The 18,518-nt window shown below is 37.9% G+C and overlaps 1 protein-coding gene across 1 annotated transcript in view; it reads left to right on the top strand.

The window, feature by feature from the left end:
- Positions 1 to 15,793, top strand: part of PAX9 (paired box 9) — a 27,027-nt gene extending 11,234 nt beyond the window's left edge. The window contains exons 7-10 of the mRNA XM_025201781.1: positions 535 to 644; positions 4,082 to 4,173; positions 5,335 to 5,487; positions 15,239 to 15,793. Coding sequence (XP_025057566.1) covers positions 535 to 644; positions 4,082 to 4,173; positions 5,335 to 5,487; positions 15,239 to 15,493 — 610 coding nt within the window. The 3' untranslated portion in view covers positions 15,494 to 15,793. The remainder of the gene's footprint in view (positions 1 to 534; positions 645 to 4,081; positions 4,174 to 5,334; positions 5,488 to 15,238) is intronic.
- The last annotated feature ends 2,725 nt before the right edge of the window (positions 15,794 to 18,518 follow it).

Raw genomic sequence — 18,518 nt, 5'->3', positions numbered from 1 at the left:
CCGCCCCGTCCAGCCACCCGCTCAGGTGAATCCCGGTGTCAGGAGCGGGAGAAACCCGCGGGCCGTGGCAGGCCGCAGGGACGTTCCCCGATCCGGCCGTCGCTGCCGGGTGCGGAGGGAGCCAGTTCGTTCCCTGACCTGCCAATGTCCCTGCAGAGAGGGCAGCGCTTCCTTGGGCTATGTCGAGTGATAGGTGTCGTTTCCACATCGCCCACGGAATAAAACCCCTACCTCTGGCTTAGATAATGCTCAGTGATTCTGCAGAAGAGATCCAGATTTCGCGGCTAGTGCTATTCTGAGTTAGCTCGGGCGCATTTCATATTGCCTCCTTTCAAAAAGAATCAGCCTTCAAATGCATGTGCAGGTACCTCCAGGCCACCAGCTATCCCCTGCTGACTACAGAGTATCACCACATAGGAGATGCTTGAGCAGGTTTCAAACTCCGAAGTATTCTTGTAGCTTTCTACAGATGTTATGACTGAACAACCTGACTTAACACTTCTCTTTGTCTAAATCTTTCTATTGTTGCTCAAGCTATAACAAGACTTCAGTATTACTGACCTGGGTAGCACAGTTTTTAAACACAGTAAAAATACCTTTCAAAACCATAGTGTCTTTCTCACACTTCTATGAAGAGTCTGAAAGTAAGTCAGTTTATTGCACTTAGTTATGTTCTGTATGGAGATTCTGTTCAGTGGTTAACAGCAACATTTTCAGCTGTGGCCTCTGAAGTTGTATGCATGGATCTCCATTTTTTGATGCCCAAACATAATATACCTTGTACGTTAATTTAAGAACTGAGGGTCCTCAGCCCCTTTGAAAAATAAGGAAAGTCCAAGGTATATGGGTTCTAACACTCAAAACTTGACACACACAAAATAAGCAAACACTTCTCAAAATACAGCGGCATAGGTGTAACGGGCCACATTGTAGGCCTCAAATGTGAGCGACTGCTTGCAAGCATTGTGCAATTCTTTGCTGAAAGATATCCTATTTTTTCCTGTTGCTAATAATACTAGCAGCTCAATTCACTGTTGCCATGAATTAAAGGACAATTTTTAAACAATCAGATTGAATTTCAGAACTTCTAGGATTTTCTTAAAAAGTGCAATACTTCTTAAGCAAACTAATTATAAGTTATAAAAAATGCCATGTCATTATCCTTCTAAGAACAGCTGCGTGCTGTGCATAATGTCTTAGACCCCCTGGCCTGTAATCACATGTGCTCATATAGCTTTATTATGTGAGTAATTCCACGGAAGTTTTGGCAGGATTGGGCTCTTAGTAAAGCAATGCTTGTGATGGATATACTATCATATAAACTAGAGTTACAGACTATGATAGCATAAAAGTTGTATTCAACACCAATAGTGGAAAATATATTTTAGATTTCATCTTTCCAATATTTGAGCTTTCATTTTTATGCCTTTGTATAAATGTTATAGATGTAACACCAATTTTATTTTAAAGTTACACACAACTTACAAAATGTGTGGAGAATGGACTTTCAAATGTAGAATATTAGAACATACTCTATACTATTCCTATTAATAAAATGGTGATAAATAAAGGCATTGTGCACAGAATGTAAAAGGACAAGGACAGAAATAGATGATGTAAAAAACATCATTTTCAGCTGTGTATGCTTAAAAGTATAGTTGAATAATTAGAAAAAAGTCTGCACCCCTGCCCCCAGAAAAGTTTTGCTTTATTAAATTTGGCTTTGGAAAATTCATATTTTAGGCTACTTTCAACACAGTGGTTTTATTTGCCTGCCTAGGCATTAATTAAAATCTGTGTAACTGCATTAATAACTCAAATGCTGTCTCTCTTGCTCCCTAATTCAGAATATCCTTAAAAGGCAATAAATATCAAAGAAGAACATGATAATATGATTTTTGCAGTGTTAACTGGCTTTAATAGAACAGTTCCAATAAGGTGCAAAGTAGATTTCATATTGCATTTTCAATGCACAATTTTCTTATTAGCTCATTCACTTAAGTTTGAAATTCACTAAAATATGGTTAGTCAGTGCTAAATATTCTGTCCGACAGTAAGACTGATGTGTCCATGCCCCCAGTATCTTGCAAAGGAAATACTGTCTCAACTCAGATAGACTGGCATGACAGGAAGAGAGACCACTGTGTCTTTGTTTAAGCCAATCCACTGGATAGGTATCTGGAACAGGTGGGATTTGGGGAAGCCAGTCTTCATACTACAAAAGAACTACAGTGAAATATGTCCTGTGTTTGTGGATTACAAAATGAATGTCACTTTCTTAATCTCTAAAGGTGTCCATGCACAAACTTGATCCTGGAAGCTCTGTATAGAAAGGGTGGATGTAGAATTTCTTCTATACAAAGGAAGTGATGAGCCTGAAACAGTGGGCCTGATTCAGTATTCTTGTTATATGCCAGTTTAACTAAAATCAGTGGAGCTTCACTGACCAAATACTGGAGTAAAATAGGGGGAATCAGGATCTCTTTTTTAAACAGAACTTCTAATTGCAGAACAGGGATAAGACTATACCACATTAACTAAGGATTTAGTTTGGGAGATAAGAGAATACAATTTGAAATTAATCGTGATCATTATACTTTGTTAACACCAGCAATTTACAAAACACAGTAACTCTGTGACTCACTTTACACCACTTGCTTCTGGGGAAAATACAGCACACAGATAGGACCAGGCCTGATTCTGGCAGCCATAATTTGTGGAATGATATTTTATACCACAAATCCTGCAGAATCTCATTCCTCATGAGAAGGGATGCCAGAATGGAGCCCTACACTGAGCTACTTCACATAATCCATCCCTGTATGTAGTACATGGTCACTTCAGAGTACTAGATCTTGCAGTCTTTACTCAAGCAACCCTCTCATTGACTCATGTCAGGCTATTTTGAGCTGAGGCAGTACCCCCTTTACAACATGATGATCTTTGTGTGGGTCCATTTCAATCCTCAGTCCTATACATGAATAGGAATTTTGTCTGAGTAAGGACTCTACAGAATGAGGCCAGAAATCCTCAGCTATGTGCTGTCACATGCATTAGGCATAAAACTACATTTGAAACTCACATTTTTAGCTTCCCACATTAATCATCTTCTAGTGTCTTTGGAACCCAATTTCAGACTTTGTTCTGTATTTGGGCTTCAACAGGTTGAAAGCTTTGACTAGTACACTATAATCTTGCACCAACAGTTCCATAGGAAAACACAGAGATGCTTTGTAAGGCTCCCATTCATTTCTAATTAACCGAAGCCTTAAGTCTTAGTTTATATGCAAGTATTTCCATTATATTTTCCCAGTGCATCATTTTACACACTTTCTAGCCAGAGCAGCTTTGCAAACAGAGCAGCTTTGAGTAAGAAGAAACTGAAGAGGAAAATAGATTTTTCTGGGAGCTTGACAGTTTTGGTTCGCAAATGCTTCTCATCTTAAGAACTCAGTAACACAACCACATTTATATGTGCAAAGATACTTTATACAGCATTGGGGAATGCACAGAAGGTAATTATGTTCTACTGACATTAATATAAAAAGATGAATATACAAAGTACTTAAAGAAATGTGATTTCAGAGTTAAGCAGCTTATATAAATAGTTGTATTTAGAGAAACTAATTAATTGAAATCCTTGTGGAGCTAAGATAAATAGAATTCCATTTGTGAATTTCATTTGCAATGAAAACATTTAATAAATGTGAATAATTTTGAAAGGGCAATGTTCACAGACCTGGTTCTTGTGACTCATTAGAGTAGTTTTGTAGAAGCATAAATTGAACAGAACTGAAGTTTTTATTTGTAAGGATTTGGATTATGAACACATAATCTGTGAAATGCTGATAGGCAAATATCAGCACAATATTTTTCTCATAAATTACAGCAATGGCCATTGCAGGAAAAGAACTTCATGCTTGCTTAGGTTAGCTGTTACTTTATTAACAGGCCACCATTAAGAACTAATGCCTAAAAGCAGGTAATACTCGTGAGTTGATTCTTATAACCTGTTCTATTGCTTGATCCTAAACTCACTGGATTAAATTAAAATACTTCTACAAACTTCAATGAGGTTTAGGTCACACTGGATGTGTCTATGCGAGACACTACATTGCTATAGCGATGAGCTATGGTGACATAGTATCTGTGGGCACTACCGTGATGCTGCCGGTACTGTGCAGTAGCAAGGAGCTACTGCATAGTAGCTCCTTGCTACTGCACAGTCAGATCGAAAACAACTCATGAGCCACTGGGACTGTGAAGTACTGGCATATACTGTGCAGTCATTTAGTACTTGCTTTAGCTTTAGCTTTGCTTGCTTTAGCTTTAGCAAGTACTAAATGACTGCACAGTACCAAATGCACAGTGAGGGGCACATGTAGATATGCCCACTGTGAATTAAATCCTACTCTAGCATATCAGAAACACCATAATGGCTATTTTGTACACAAATATATATATAGAGAGAGACTTCCCAAAAGTAAATCTGGGAGCTTTACTTTTTCCAAGCCAACCTTTTAGTAGCTATCAGTGATTTACTTTTGGAATGTACAGTACTTACTTTCTCTGCTTTCCAGTTCCTGTAAGATTGGAACATCACAAACCCCAGACTCTAACTGCCTAAGGGGGAGACTTGGAGACTCTTTCCTCCATTTTAGGGCAATCAAATGCAATTTTTGCAGGCATTTCTGGATCTGCCCCATATTTCCACTGAAGATACAGGCCATGTAACTAAGTTCCTGCTCCTTGGTTACATTGGTCACTGAACTGTGGATCAAATTGACAAAGCTCCTGTAGTTATTTTCACCTACAATTATTTATGCTCACAAAACAGTGACTCCTGTAAAAGAATCTTGAAAATTTAGCCCTATTTTTGGCTTATTACCTAAGCCTCGTACAAGGATTGTTCATAACAAAATGACACTAGGCAATACTTGTTTAGTATCCTTTACTCCATTTCAGTCCCCAAACAACTAGATTCATGCTAAACAAGTCCCTACAACCATCTGAAATGGAACATTCTCCAGCCATAGTGTCCTGAGCATTCAGAACAAGTGCGCATTGGTTTTCCTGCCAAAGTACCAAGTAAAGTTCCTCATTTTCCAGTGGGTGCAAGGGCTTTTGCTACATGCTATATCTGATAAAGCAGCATTTTAGAACAGTTGAGTTTAGCCTGGGGAATGTCCAGTCCTGTTTTAGTTGGATTAGCAGTTCCATGATGGTTCCCATCACCAAGATGGATGATGCTGAGATATAGGCATCCATGTCATTGCATGTTGTGGATGAGGGGGCATAAGCCAATTCCACTACATACACCCAATTCCTCCCCAGGTGATCTGGATCGCACCCCATTCGAATGCTAATTGTGAGACCTGCGTCTTACTGGCCACCTGCTTCCACGCCCAAAACACAGTGCCCTGCCCAACAGTCCACATGGCTTCAGGGCACTCCATCGGGATGAAACTAATAAAGAAAGTCAGAGAGGTGAGTGAATGGTCTAATAGCACCCAGGTTGCATTCTGAGCACCAGCTGCTTAGAGCCTGGACATTGCTGTCCAGAAACTCAATCATGGTTCTCAAGCTTGTTACTTGTCCTAGAGGAAAGAAGAGCTTGAGTCATGAGGGATTCCCATCAGGACAAATGATTAGATCTTTAGAAACAGGAATTCATTACAATTCGTGTCAACCTTCTTATGCTTGGAGCACAGGGGGAAGTAGACAAGTTCCCCTACACTATGGGCAGACCATAGTGAGTGTCTGTAGTCTCTATCCTAATGGTAGGGACCATTCAGTAGGCAGTGGGCTATAATTTCATCCCTGTCAGCTTTCTGGCCTCTTAATAATTGCACCTACAGCCTAGGAGACTTATTGAGCAGTAGAAATGCTAGGTTTATCTCCACTAATATGGCTCATTAGCAACGGTATTGACCCAGTAGCTTTCTCCCAGCTTTGATGAGCCAGCAAGATTCCAGGGAGCCCCTGCTTCCACAACTTTCCTTTCTAATGATCCTAGATTTTGTGTGAATTATATATTGCTAAATATACTAAATAAGGCAGAGGTGGGGTATCACTTCTATACTGTATTAGGTAAACTGTCTTTTAAAAGTTTTGCTGAATACAGTATTTTTTGTCTATCAGTGTAGGGGAAAAAGTTCATAAAGTTCATATTTATATATATGATGATACCTCCAGTTGTGACTCCAGTTGTGATGTAGTCAAAGTGGAATTTTGCACTTAAAGCATATGTGATTTCATTTTAGTCAATTTTGTATCAAACAGGGTTTACTAGATCTATTTGGGATATTTGTAGAATCCCCAAGACCATAAACAACTTACATAGTATCATATTTTATAAATCCAATTTTGAATTGAAAATACACCCTAGAGCATCACTGTATATACAATGCTTATACATCACCTGCCTTTAAGGATAGAAGAAAATATCTTAGGCTGGAATAGTATTCTATGCTTTCATGTGGACCATAAGGTGCAGAACCCATTCTGTCATGAAAGTCATTTAAATTCATCCCTTTCTTTTTGAAAAAAAGCATATGAAAACATTCAACCCCTGGAAACACATTTGTTTGATTTTTAGAATGATCATTGATATTTGTTCTGTTTCTTCTCTCTTTTCCTGAATTTTTTTGTAGTGGATTTCTTGGCCTGTTTTTATCTGTTTGGATTTTAAAGAAAGTTTTTCATGTATATTTTTGCTATATTTTGATTTAATGAAGAAGTAAAATGTCTTCAATTTCCTCAGACAGGGATTGTTGGTATGTAAATCAACTTTCTTTTTAATATTTTCAAGAACAGCTTTTTCTTTTTATAAAGACTCATATTTGAAATGTTATGACCAAACATAATGAAAAGGCATCTTGATGAAAAATGCAACTATAGTTCCAGCATTCAATGATTATTATCTGGTTTTTGTGTTTTTTTTGGTGAGGCTGGAACTGTCTACGGTATGAGAAAGGGAATAATTTTAATTTAATAAAATATCACATTAAGCATAGAGAGAGGAACTGGTTCATTACTACATTTTATAATTATGTATCATAAATGTACCGTGTAAATTCAATGTATTACAATGAACATTGAATTTTAGTCACAAAGGACCTTGACTGGTGGTATAATTGTTCTGTGAAGAAAATGACTGAAGAAATGAGAGTCACTGAACATGGACAGCTAGTTAATTAAATATTTGGACCCAGATTCTATAAACATAACCTAACTCACATGAGTAATTGTGTTGACTTCAGATATAGAATTGCTAGTATTTCTCCATGTCATTTATATATAAACCACATATCTTTCAGTTCCTGAAGGGCTGCTTAGAAGTTTCACAGTCAGAAAAATTAAGAATACATCCTGATTTGATATTTCTTGAGTAAAGAAAAAGCACATGTAAATCTACATTTGTGTTGTTAGAATTTTTAAATGCTCTTATATTACAAATGTTACAGTCTAATACTGTGGTGCTCAACCTTCCAGCCCTGCAAAGTGGATGAATGGCATGATGGCAGTCTGTAGGCCAGATCCAGATTTGCTCAACACCTAGAGGTTAGTCCCTTCACGCTGGATCTGGTTGTGCAGCAAACCCATGCACTACGGTGGCAATCAGTGCTGCCACTGATTATCTGCCACAAATTTCCAGAGCTATAGGGAGCCCCACAGTGAATAATATCACCCCATGGGCCAAATTTGGCCCCAGAGGCTGGAGGTTGAACATTACTAGTCTAATACTTATACTAGGCTGAAGCTGAAGTATTGCATTAGAAGGTAGTGTTCTACTTATAACAAGTTGTTCAACATTTTAGTCAGGTTAAAATTTTCGTGTGGACACTGAACCTATATGATGATCATTTCCTTCCTTTCAACTTTTTAAAATTCATCTTTTGCTGCTTCTAGTTAGATCAACAAAAAACACGTCAGTTGAACATCAGTTAGAAACAGGAGCATGCACAGGAAAGGTAGTTAATTTCTGGAAGCTGGAAGCACTGGTAAAATAGTATAATAATGAACAGTCTGATAATGAAAAGTCATTAGGTTTGCAGAAGCCACCCTAACTAGATTATTAAAATGTATCTGGGTACTCCAGTGACACAATTTACCGTTGTTAAAATTGATTTTGATAAATATCTTCCTCTGAAGAGATTTAGCATAAAAGACCCAATACCATAGGCCTTACATGGAACTCAGTTCTGCACATTCTTACTCATTGAAGTAATTCTGATTCCCATGGGTAGCTCTATTAACATCACTGGAACATTCATATAAATATACATTTGTAGGATCATGCCATTTCTCCTGCTGATGCCAAAGGCCTGAGTAACAACTGCAGAATTTAGCCCTAATTCTGTTAACTACAATCATTATCAAAATATTATTTAATGTTATTTATTTTAGAAGGTTAGAAAAAATGTAGATGTATTAATTGCATATTTAGGTAATGGCACTTTCTTAAATGAGATTTCCATTACATGCTTGTTGCTGATGTTTTACTTGGAAAATTTGTTTACTATTCCCTTGGGAATCCATACATTGGTTTGGTTTATAAATCATATTTACCATCCAATTAAAAGGAATGATTTAGCCTGTTTGCTTCCTTTATGCTCCTAGTTAGAATTTCATTGCTTCTAGTCGTGTTACCGTAACCTTTTTGACTCATTATATGCACGTCACTAAATAAGTTTAGTATAGTTCTATGTATTTAAGATGATTTACTCTTCTGGGCTGCACATACACATTCAAATAACCTGAGAGATTTCTCCCAGGTTTGCTCTCTGGGTAGACATTGAAATACTGAGGCTGCAAAGACTGGAGACCTTGCAGTGCTGACACTGTGCAGCTGGGGGCAGGAGGGGTAGGGGTGGTAGGGTGAGCTCTGTATACATCTCAGCCTGCCTGGCAACAGACTGCATCATGGCTGGGGCAGCCCTGATTGGCTAACCCAGGCTGCTCATGGTCAGCCTACATTTCCGTGAAGTGCAAGTGGGGTTGTGAAGGGGGAGTGTTCTGGAGCAGTAGAGTCCAGTGAATGACACACACTGTCCTTATAGCGGACAGGAAGAAGTTGGAGGACTATGTTCACTTCTGAGAGAAGCTGTGGCATCTACAGACAATTACTGTCCCAAGAGACTCTGCCCTGGTTGTTCTCAGGTTATTTTTCTCCTGAAGTGGCCATTTTACTGTGGGAGAAAAAACCTGAAAATCTGTATACTCATGGTTTCTCCTGGGAGAGCAGCAATTTTCCCAGGAGAAACAAAGTCTCTGTGAGGTCCTAGTCAAAGGACTAGGTATACAACAGTGCTCTCTGCCGTGCCTTTCTTTTGCTGTGGAAAAATATTGCTTCTTCAGAAGCTACTTTAACAAATGTCTTTTCAGAATATAGAATATACCTGTTCATAGTTTGCAGAAATTGTTTAAGCTTTTTATTTTGAAAAATCAGCGTTAGAAAATGTCTTTTTTGTGGAGTTACAGAGTTAAGACTACTAGCAACCTCTTGTTTTATAGCATAACTGCTCTTTTCAGAAATACAAATGTGATTCATTTGATACCTTTGCTAATTTGATAGAATGGCTCCATGTTTGAGTGTAATGGTAATATGTGAAGTTTGGTGTTCTGAAGAGAGAGGGGTTACATCCAACCCAATATTAAAATTGAAAAATGCAAATGAAATAACACCAGAGGTCTATTACTTTACTGACCACAAATAAAATTCCTGTCGACTCCAGTGGGTAAGCTTGGTTTGGGTCATAACTACTTGGTCAAGCTCATTAGTGTTGGTAGTCTGTGTAGTGGAGGAAGACATTGTGCAAAAAAAAAGCGCTCTCTCAAAAAAATTATAGTTTGTTTTTCACAGAAGTATAAACTACTTCTTCAGAATGAAGGCTCCAACTATCTCATAACATATCATAATGAATACCAGAGCAATGGTTTGGTAACTGAGAACAATGGAAGGTATTCATTCAAAATATTAAGAGCTAGTTGCATGGTTGGTCTTTAACACTTACATTAAGATCCACATTTTATTTTATTTGTATGAAATACAGGACCAAATTCTGCATTCTTTTATACTAATATGATTTCTGAAATAAATTCATTTGGACTATTATAATTAATAGTACCAGACATTAATGTAGCATCATAACTTTGCATAGTTCACAGATTTATTGGCTTCAGGCCAAAAACCCAGCAAGGAAGGTTCTTCATTATCAGATCAAAATTTTGATGCTCACAGAACATACGTATAGCAGACAAAAGATGAGATAGGAAAGAAGAACTGGGGATGAAAACCTATGATAATAATATAAGTTATTCACTGATGGTATCCAGGATTTCCACTGGAACAACTCAGAACTGAATTTGGTCCATCCAGTTTCTGTGGGACAACATGATCAAGATCAGACAAAAATGAAAGAAATAAGATAGAGTCAGTATAGTCTGTGAGAGAAATAAAAGGGATAGTTCAAGGAATTTGTTCCTTCTAAGTGTTAAGGCAGCATCACTGAAGTTAATGGGAGTTTTTCCAATGAACTTTGATAGGGAGAGGGTTTCTTCCTTTTTAAATGGTTAATGTTAGCTGCCTGTTACCAAGACAGTTGTGGGTCAGACATCAGCCACTGTCCCGTGTTTTCCCAAAACCTTTCTACTTCACTTTAAATTAAAAACAAACAAACAAACAAACAAAATCAAACAAATTTGCAACTAACATTTTTGGGGCCAAACCCTCAGATGGTGAAAAATGGAGCAATGGTGACTTTAACAGAGCAATTCTGAATTGCACCAACTGAGGTTCTATTGGGCCTAGTACTTTTAAATTAAGATACTCCTTTCATTTGCAGTTGTGTGAATTAGGTATAAATGCAGCACAAGACAGAATAGAATGTTGACAATTTACATGCAGAGTAGTGAGGGCCTGTTTTGTTAACTTTACAAGCCACAAGGAAGTCACAGGTTCTAGATGTAGAATATGACTTAGAAATTTTGACAAGTGAGTCCCATTTAGCTTTTGAACAAACAGGAATGCTGAGACGATGCAACAATTAAAAGCAAATGTTTCCCCTGGTCTTCCTAGGAACTGGACAGTAATTACTTTCAATCAAGGATCTTTATCGTTTCCCAGTCAGCTAGAAATACATGTTTGTTTGTTTGTTTTTAAATTAAATTTCCCTTTCAAAGCAATGGTTTAAATTAAGAAAAAAAATATTTACAAAACTTTAAAAAGTTGCACTAAATTCAGCACTGAAAACAAGTTCTAAAGGTTTTGCAAATCCATAAGCACCATAGGGTTCTCTCAGTCCTAATTATCCATGTTTGGATTTGCGTGTTCATTTCCTCCAATTGAAATACGCAGGATGAATTATTCATCCAATGCATACAAGGTCATGGAATTTAATCCCTTCCATTTATTTTTAAGTGAATGTAGTGCTTGTAAAAAGTGCCAGACTGACAGATGAGATTCAACCTTTCTGTTAACCTACACAACTCAGAATACAGTCAGCATCAATGAAAGCTTCCTCTCATTGCCTCATCAAAACTAATCTCAAGAGCAATCCACTTTCCATGCCAGTTCAGCTTTTGGCATCTTTGTTGAAACTGCCCATGAGAGGGCCAACTTATGGTGATGGCATTTAAAGGAAAATCATGGAGAGACTGGAACTAGAATAAGACATTTAGAATAAGATGCATTTATTTAAAGCAAGGGCATAAAACTCATTTAGCCCTGTGAACCAGATGAAGGGCATGGGATCAGTTCATGGGCTGGATTGGGTCCACAGACTGATCTCATGCACCAGATCTAGCATTCAGGACCAGTCTGGTGCAGTGCCAGATGCAGCATGTGTCCTGGACTGGCCCCACGTTAGGTACGGCACACAGGGCCAGTCCAAGACCTGCAGGCAGAATACAAGCCTTGCCTTTGATATCTCTGATTTAAAGAATTATCAGGTAATAACACAGTGGTTCTCAACCTTTTAGAATCAAGACACACCTCGTTAGACTCAAATCACCTCTTGTGAGATCAAAGGAAAATGACAGCTCTCCGTTTTCTCTTGTTTTTTGATCACAGAAAAATAATTGAGCAGTTCTTCTGTTGCAAAGAACTCAGAAAGACCACAGCAGGTCAGAATGCTTATAACACTATGGATTTCTATTTGAAACCTCCATGTGTATCTTGTGAACCATGACTAACATTGCATGGCACCCATGGCACCCTTGAAGGGGTCTTAAGACACCCTGGGGTGCTGTGGCACCCTGGTTGAGAATCACTGTGATAACAAATTTCCATCATTTCCAGGCAAGGACTCATTTGAATTGATATCCAAAAGGCAAAAGAGTCCATATTGACCAAAAATCATCACTGACATTTCACTCTAAATCTCAAAGCAATGTATTTGAGTATTCGGTTAATATCAAAACATACTGGGGGCATCTACATGTGCACCCCACTGTGCAGTACCCGCTGGTACTGCGCAGTCCCCGCAGCGCACAGGACATTTCTGACCCTACTGTGCAGTAGCAATGAGTTACTGTGCAGTACTGGCAGCATCAAGGTTAGTGCCTGCTGATGCTATGTCACCAGAGTGATAAGCGACATCGCCATAGCTAGTTGCTACGGTGATATAGCGTCTTGTGTAGATGCACCCACTGAATTATAGTAGTTTGGATTAAAAAAAAGAGGTAGAAGCAAATAGTCTTAATTTGACAATTATAAAATCAGGCTATATTTTTATAGTTTGTCTTTTAAAAATAAATATATATTCATTCAAATATGATCTATTTTGTTAAATATCAACCTAGGTAAAATTCAATTCAAAACAATACGCAAGTGGTTCCAATAACTAAAATAATTGGAATGGAATCATACTAGGGAAGACCCTTGCAAAGATAAATAGGAGTAGGTGGCTGTGTGTATGTTGACCTATCATGTTGGAAAATCATACAGATTCTTTGCTGATGGCCAGATATGTTTCAACAACTGGAGTATCAGACCAGGAAAAACTTATTGACAGTTTTGCATGTGAGCAGTCTCAGTAGATTTATTAATTAAATTTTCGGGGACTTGAACTGTAGAAAATAATTGAACTTAGGTGCCTAAGTTGCTTTAGACACCTAATTGATGGAACAGTGTCTGGTCCCAAATGACTCCCAAGAAGTATTTTAGGAATCCCAAGATCTTTTCATCAGAATCCAACCAGGGTGGTGCCAAGTACTGCAGCACTGTTATGGAATGTCACACAAAGGGATCTGGTTTGTGGTAACCACATAGAGTCCAAACAACTGGGGACAGGTTTGGTTTAGAGGAATGAATGCCCAACTAGTTCCATTAGGTACACAAGTCTTGGCCTCCTATCAGAAAAATTCAGAGGAAACTCCACAAGGGGCCCTTCTAGATCTGTTTTCCTCCTAGATCTTCCTAGGGTTTTCTGAATTCTCTGTCCTATATTCACATTATGGCTGTGCTTTTTGTGTTTTATCATCTGTATCTAAAAGCTCCCCTGCCCTTCTCTTCCTGGTGTTATGAAATACTTTCAGTTACCATTAAAAGAACTACAGGAACTGCTCATTTGTGTTTCATGCTGTGCAGAAGAGTGCTTTATAATATCGGACCAGGCTAGGGAGTCTTCAAATAATGACAACCTATTAGGAGCTTTTAGACCAAGTATTATTATTTACCAATAGAGTCAGTAAAATAATATTTCTCATTAAAATAAGTGTATTAATGTGTAGTGCAGTTTTCCAAGGATTTTGATTATTGACTGTTGGTGAAAGCACAACAGTTCAGGTCTCAGGAAGAACTGTATGTCAGAAACACAAAAGGGAACATATAACTAGAGCTGAATTTCATATCACAGATTTGGATTTGGATAAAAAGGAAATTTCAATTTCAGTTAAATATTTATAATTTTTGAAAAAAACCCCTAACAATTTGCTTTTCCTAATGTATAAATTGTATTAATAAGCCTGTTAGAGAGAGAAGGCTGGATTCTCCTCTTTTATACATTCACTTTTTATGCTGTATTGACATCAGTGAGGTTATTTCTTATTTTTATTAGTGTAAATAAGAGAAGAATCTGTCACAGTAGAATTGTGCTGGTGTAGAACATGTCTATGTGAGATTATAATTTGGCTTATACAGTCAAGAAAGAACCACAGTGTGTGTGTGTGTGTGTGTGTGTGTGTGTGTGTGTGTGTGTGTGTGTGTGTGTGTGTGTGTGTGTGTGTGTGTGTGTGTGTGTGTGTGTGAGAGAGAGAGAGAGAGAGAGACAGAGAGAATTGGGTGGGGGTGAGGGGGGAAGCAGAAATCCAGACAGAGAAAACCAGGCAAGATAAAAAAATCTTAACATGGTGTGACATTTAATTAGAAACAAAATTGTTCCCTCTTTGTTACTTCTCTCCATTACACAGTATGGACCCCATTCGCCAAACTATTCAAGTTTGTGCTCAAACTGAGTGGAATGGAACTATAACACATGCTGTGAGTTTTGCTAAATCAGGACTAAAAGCAACTCTATTTTACTTGTGCAGTAATATGCCTTCCTTTTAAAAAAATAATACTGAAGCATTAAACAGTTCTACATGAATTAAAATTTGAGGAAGAAATGACCTTGTTTTGCATATATGAAGATGAGGAGATGTTGACAGTGTATGGGTTAAAAAGTGCCTGTAAAAGACTGAATGGTATTCATTTATTTTTTAAAAAATCATTACCATTCACCTACAAAAAACTTGGGGAAAACAATAAGATGCTTGCAGTAAATACTCAACTCTATACTTGTTCTGTATAAAGATGAACCAGTAAGGCAATGGGAGTTCATCTGCAAGAACATATACCAAAAAGCTAGGAAGTGAATTTAAAAAGACACCATGGCTAAGAATACTAGGAGCAGGTACAGCACTTTTCAAGCACAGATCTAAACATCCTGTACAAAGCTGGGGAAGTATTATTATCTCTCCACAATACCAGTGGGAAAACTGGGGCACAGAAGGGGAGCTCCTGGTCCCTTGGAACTCAGTGGGAGTTTTGACGTTGGCATCAATGAGATTAAGATTGCATGCAGTGAACTGTCCAATGTGACAGACATATCAGTGGCAAAACCAGGTACAGAGCCCGGGTCTCCTTCCTTCTTGTCCGCTGCGCTTCCCATTAAGGTGTAAACATTTAAGAATATTATTCATTCATTTTCTCTGAAACAGAAAAAATATATCTGTATATTTTTCCCTTCCCTTTCAGGCACCAAATGGCCTCCCAGCTGTCAGCAGTTTTGTCTCAGCACCAACTATGGCTCCTTATCCTACACCAGCCCAGGTGTCACCTTATATGACATATAGTGCTACCCCTTCTGGTTACGTGGCAGGCCATGGCTGGCAACATGCCGGGGGCACTCCGCTGACACCTCACAACTGTGATATTCCTGCATCATTGGCATTCAAGGGCATGCAGACAGCCAGAGAAGGTAGTCACTCTGTCACAGCCTCTGCTCTCTGATACAGGATTCCTTCTAGAAGAACCGCAACTCATCCTTGTTTCTCCCCCTCCCTTAATCCTGACTCCCAGACTGATCTTTTGTGTTGGTGACATTTAAAATCCCTGCCCTCCCACCTCCCCATCTCAGACTTTTCTCCCACAAAATCTGTGGGACTGAAAGCATAAAAAACAACGTAAGAAATGGATAGATGTGTGCTGTTGCCCTTGCACTGTTTTAAGTAAAGAAGATCTTACATCCCTCAAAGGGCTCATGGAACTCTTGTCTATTCATCGGTTAAACCACACATATTTATTCTTGATCAACAAGAACTTTTTAAATGTGCAATTGTTGTTGAGATTTATGTAAAATCAATAAAGAAAAATCAACACAGAAATACATGTTATGCCTCTAATCAGCAAAGGCGACTAATCAGAAGTTATTTGTCAATGATCTGTCTCTAGAGAAGAAAATCTTTATCAACAAGGTTACACAATCCACTGTTATTGTTAAGAGTTTTTTGTTTATTTGTTTAGTTTTTGGTAATCAAATATAGAAGCAAAGCAATATGTGGCTCTCAGATTCTTCCTGTATTTCATCATGGTTACAAAGACAGTAACATGTTTGTATTTTTTACCCATTTGTAAATATAGGCTTCGGTCAGCATTTGTGTTTCCACCCCACAGTACATTTCTACTTTTTTTTTATGTTAAAGGGTGACTTTCTAGCTATTTTCTGTGTCTTTGCTTGGTGTTGGCAACAGCCTCTGATGACTGAGGCTTAGGCAGGTTTTTTTTAATCATGTTTTGTGCATACAGTGCAGGTTTCAACATCTGAAGAAAGACATTTTGTTTCTTCAGCAGAGGAGTCAAAGCAAACAACCAGATAAGTAACTCTCCTAACCTGTACCAATCCTCACAGAATCATGATACAACTAAGTGTACAAAAGAGAAAAGGGTGGAAAATATCTGAATAAACCTGAGACCCATAGAGAGAAGCCTAAGTTTAATGTGAAATGTGTGCAGAGACACTTAAAAATCATTTAAAGTTAACATAACCACTGTGAAACACAGCTGTGTTATCATTGTTGGCTTACCTGTGTTCAGCAGTTTCAGGCCCAGGTTTACATTGTCATTCTTAAAAGGAAAACTTGTCTTAACGTTTCTGCTTTAATGAATGTCAAAAATGGCTCTTGGTAAAGTTTACATTGTTTTACATAAGAAGCATGTTTCACTCATAGTTTTATTGGTGTTGGTACTACAAATACATATTATTTAATATTAACAAATTCCCTTTCTGTATTTCTGTGTTCACTGGCAAAAAAATCTCTGTCCTAATTAGTCTGCTTTAATTTTTTCCTTACTTTCCATTAACCCCCAAGAGAGCTAATATTCTGGACCTTCAAAACATACCTGTTTCCCTTGGGTAATAATATTAGAATATTAGTCTAGAAAGTCTACTGCATGTTTGAAGACATGTAAAACATGAGCATGAAAGAGAAAGATTTTAAAATTGGCATAACATTTAATATCCTTCACAGAATATTAATATATTGTGTGTTTTTATAATCATTGTGCAATAATTTAAAACTATATTACTAGACAGAAATTTTAAGTGTTTTCAATTCATCTCTTATTCCTTCCTACCCATATTAAACAATAAGGTAATGCAAAAATGAGATACAGCCATTTCTATACAAACATCATGCTTTTATTTATAACTGGGAAGGCCAGTGGCAGATTTCCATAACTCTACAAAGATAATAATGTATAAATGATATGCATATATTATGTGCAGTGGAATGCAGATGGGTTTTAAGGACCATCATTACTTTTGGCCTTTGCACAAAAAGCCAGTTGAATCAACTGGCCTTTTATACACAGACCACAGGTATAGCCTGTACCTAAAAAAATCAAATACCCTGGGCCAGATTCTGCAGTTCAGCAAATTTTCCATTGATGTAAGCCCCAGTTCAGCAACAGACTTCAGCAGCTATTTAAAAATATGCTTAAATCCATCACTATTCATCAAAGCACATTGATATGTGCTTAATTTAAAGCCAAGCTTAAATCTCACAGCATACAACAAAACTTAAAACACATGCATAAGAACTTTGCTAAGGTGGGGTCTATAATCAGAGGACCTGAAGCTGGTCTCAGTTGTACATGAATGATACTCCAGAGACTTAAATGGAGTTACTTCACATTTTCATTCCACATTAAAGAGGATGGCTTCTTAACTCCAAGCATATGCCCTAGTAACAAACTAAAAGCAGAAATAAAAAATTAAGGGAAAAATAGTAAATAGTTTTGTTGCCAAAATCTGCTGTAGTTTTTGAGTTTTTTAAATTTTAAAGAGAGAGGCAAAGCTTTTAGTGTGATCTATTTTATTGGACTAGCTGAATGGTTGGGATAAAGTTAGATAAGCTTTTGAATACAAGTGATCTGATAAAGAACGCTTTGCGTTCACAAACTCGTCTAACTGCATCCCAACCATACAGTTGGTCTAATAAAAAAAAAAATCACCCTAAAATCCTTGTTTTTCACATAATTCCTGGACCATCACAGTTACATGACTCTAACACTACATAATATTGAATTTTAAACTTATTTTTGAAAAATATAAATCCTGAATGAAAAAGCTGATCTGTATTCAGCAACATCTGTATTCTGTATCAGCTCACAAGAGAAGGCTGAGGGGGGACCTTGTGACTGTCTATAAACTCACTAGGGGGGACCAGAAGGGTTTGGGGGAGACCTTGTTTCCCCCAGTGCCCCCTGGGATAACAAGAAATAATGGCCACAAGTTGTTGGAGAGTAGGTTCAGATTAGACATCCATAGGAACTACTTCACAGTTAGGGTGGCTAGGATCTGGAACCAACTTCCAAGGGAAGTGGTGCTGGCTCCTACTCTGGGGGTCTTTAAGAAGCAGCCTGATGCCTACATGGCTGGGGTCACTTGAGCCCAGTTTCTCTCCTGCCCAGGCAGGGGGTCGGACTTGAAGATCTACAAGGTCCCTTCCGACCCTACTTCTATGATTCTATGATT

This window comes from Alligator sinensis, unplaced genomic scaffold (assembly GCF_000455745.1).
Source record: "Alligator sinensis unplaced genomic scaffold, ASM45574v1 scaffold280_1, whole genome shotgun sequence".
NCBI classification, from domain to species: domain Eukaryota; kingdom Metazoa; phylum Chordata; order Crocodylia; family Alligatoridae; genus Alligator; species Alligator sinensis.
The sequence above is the reverse complement of the archived record's forward strand: the minus strand, read 5'-3'. Positions and strand labels throughout refer to the sequence as shown.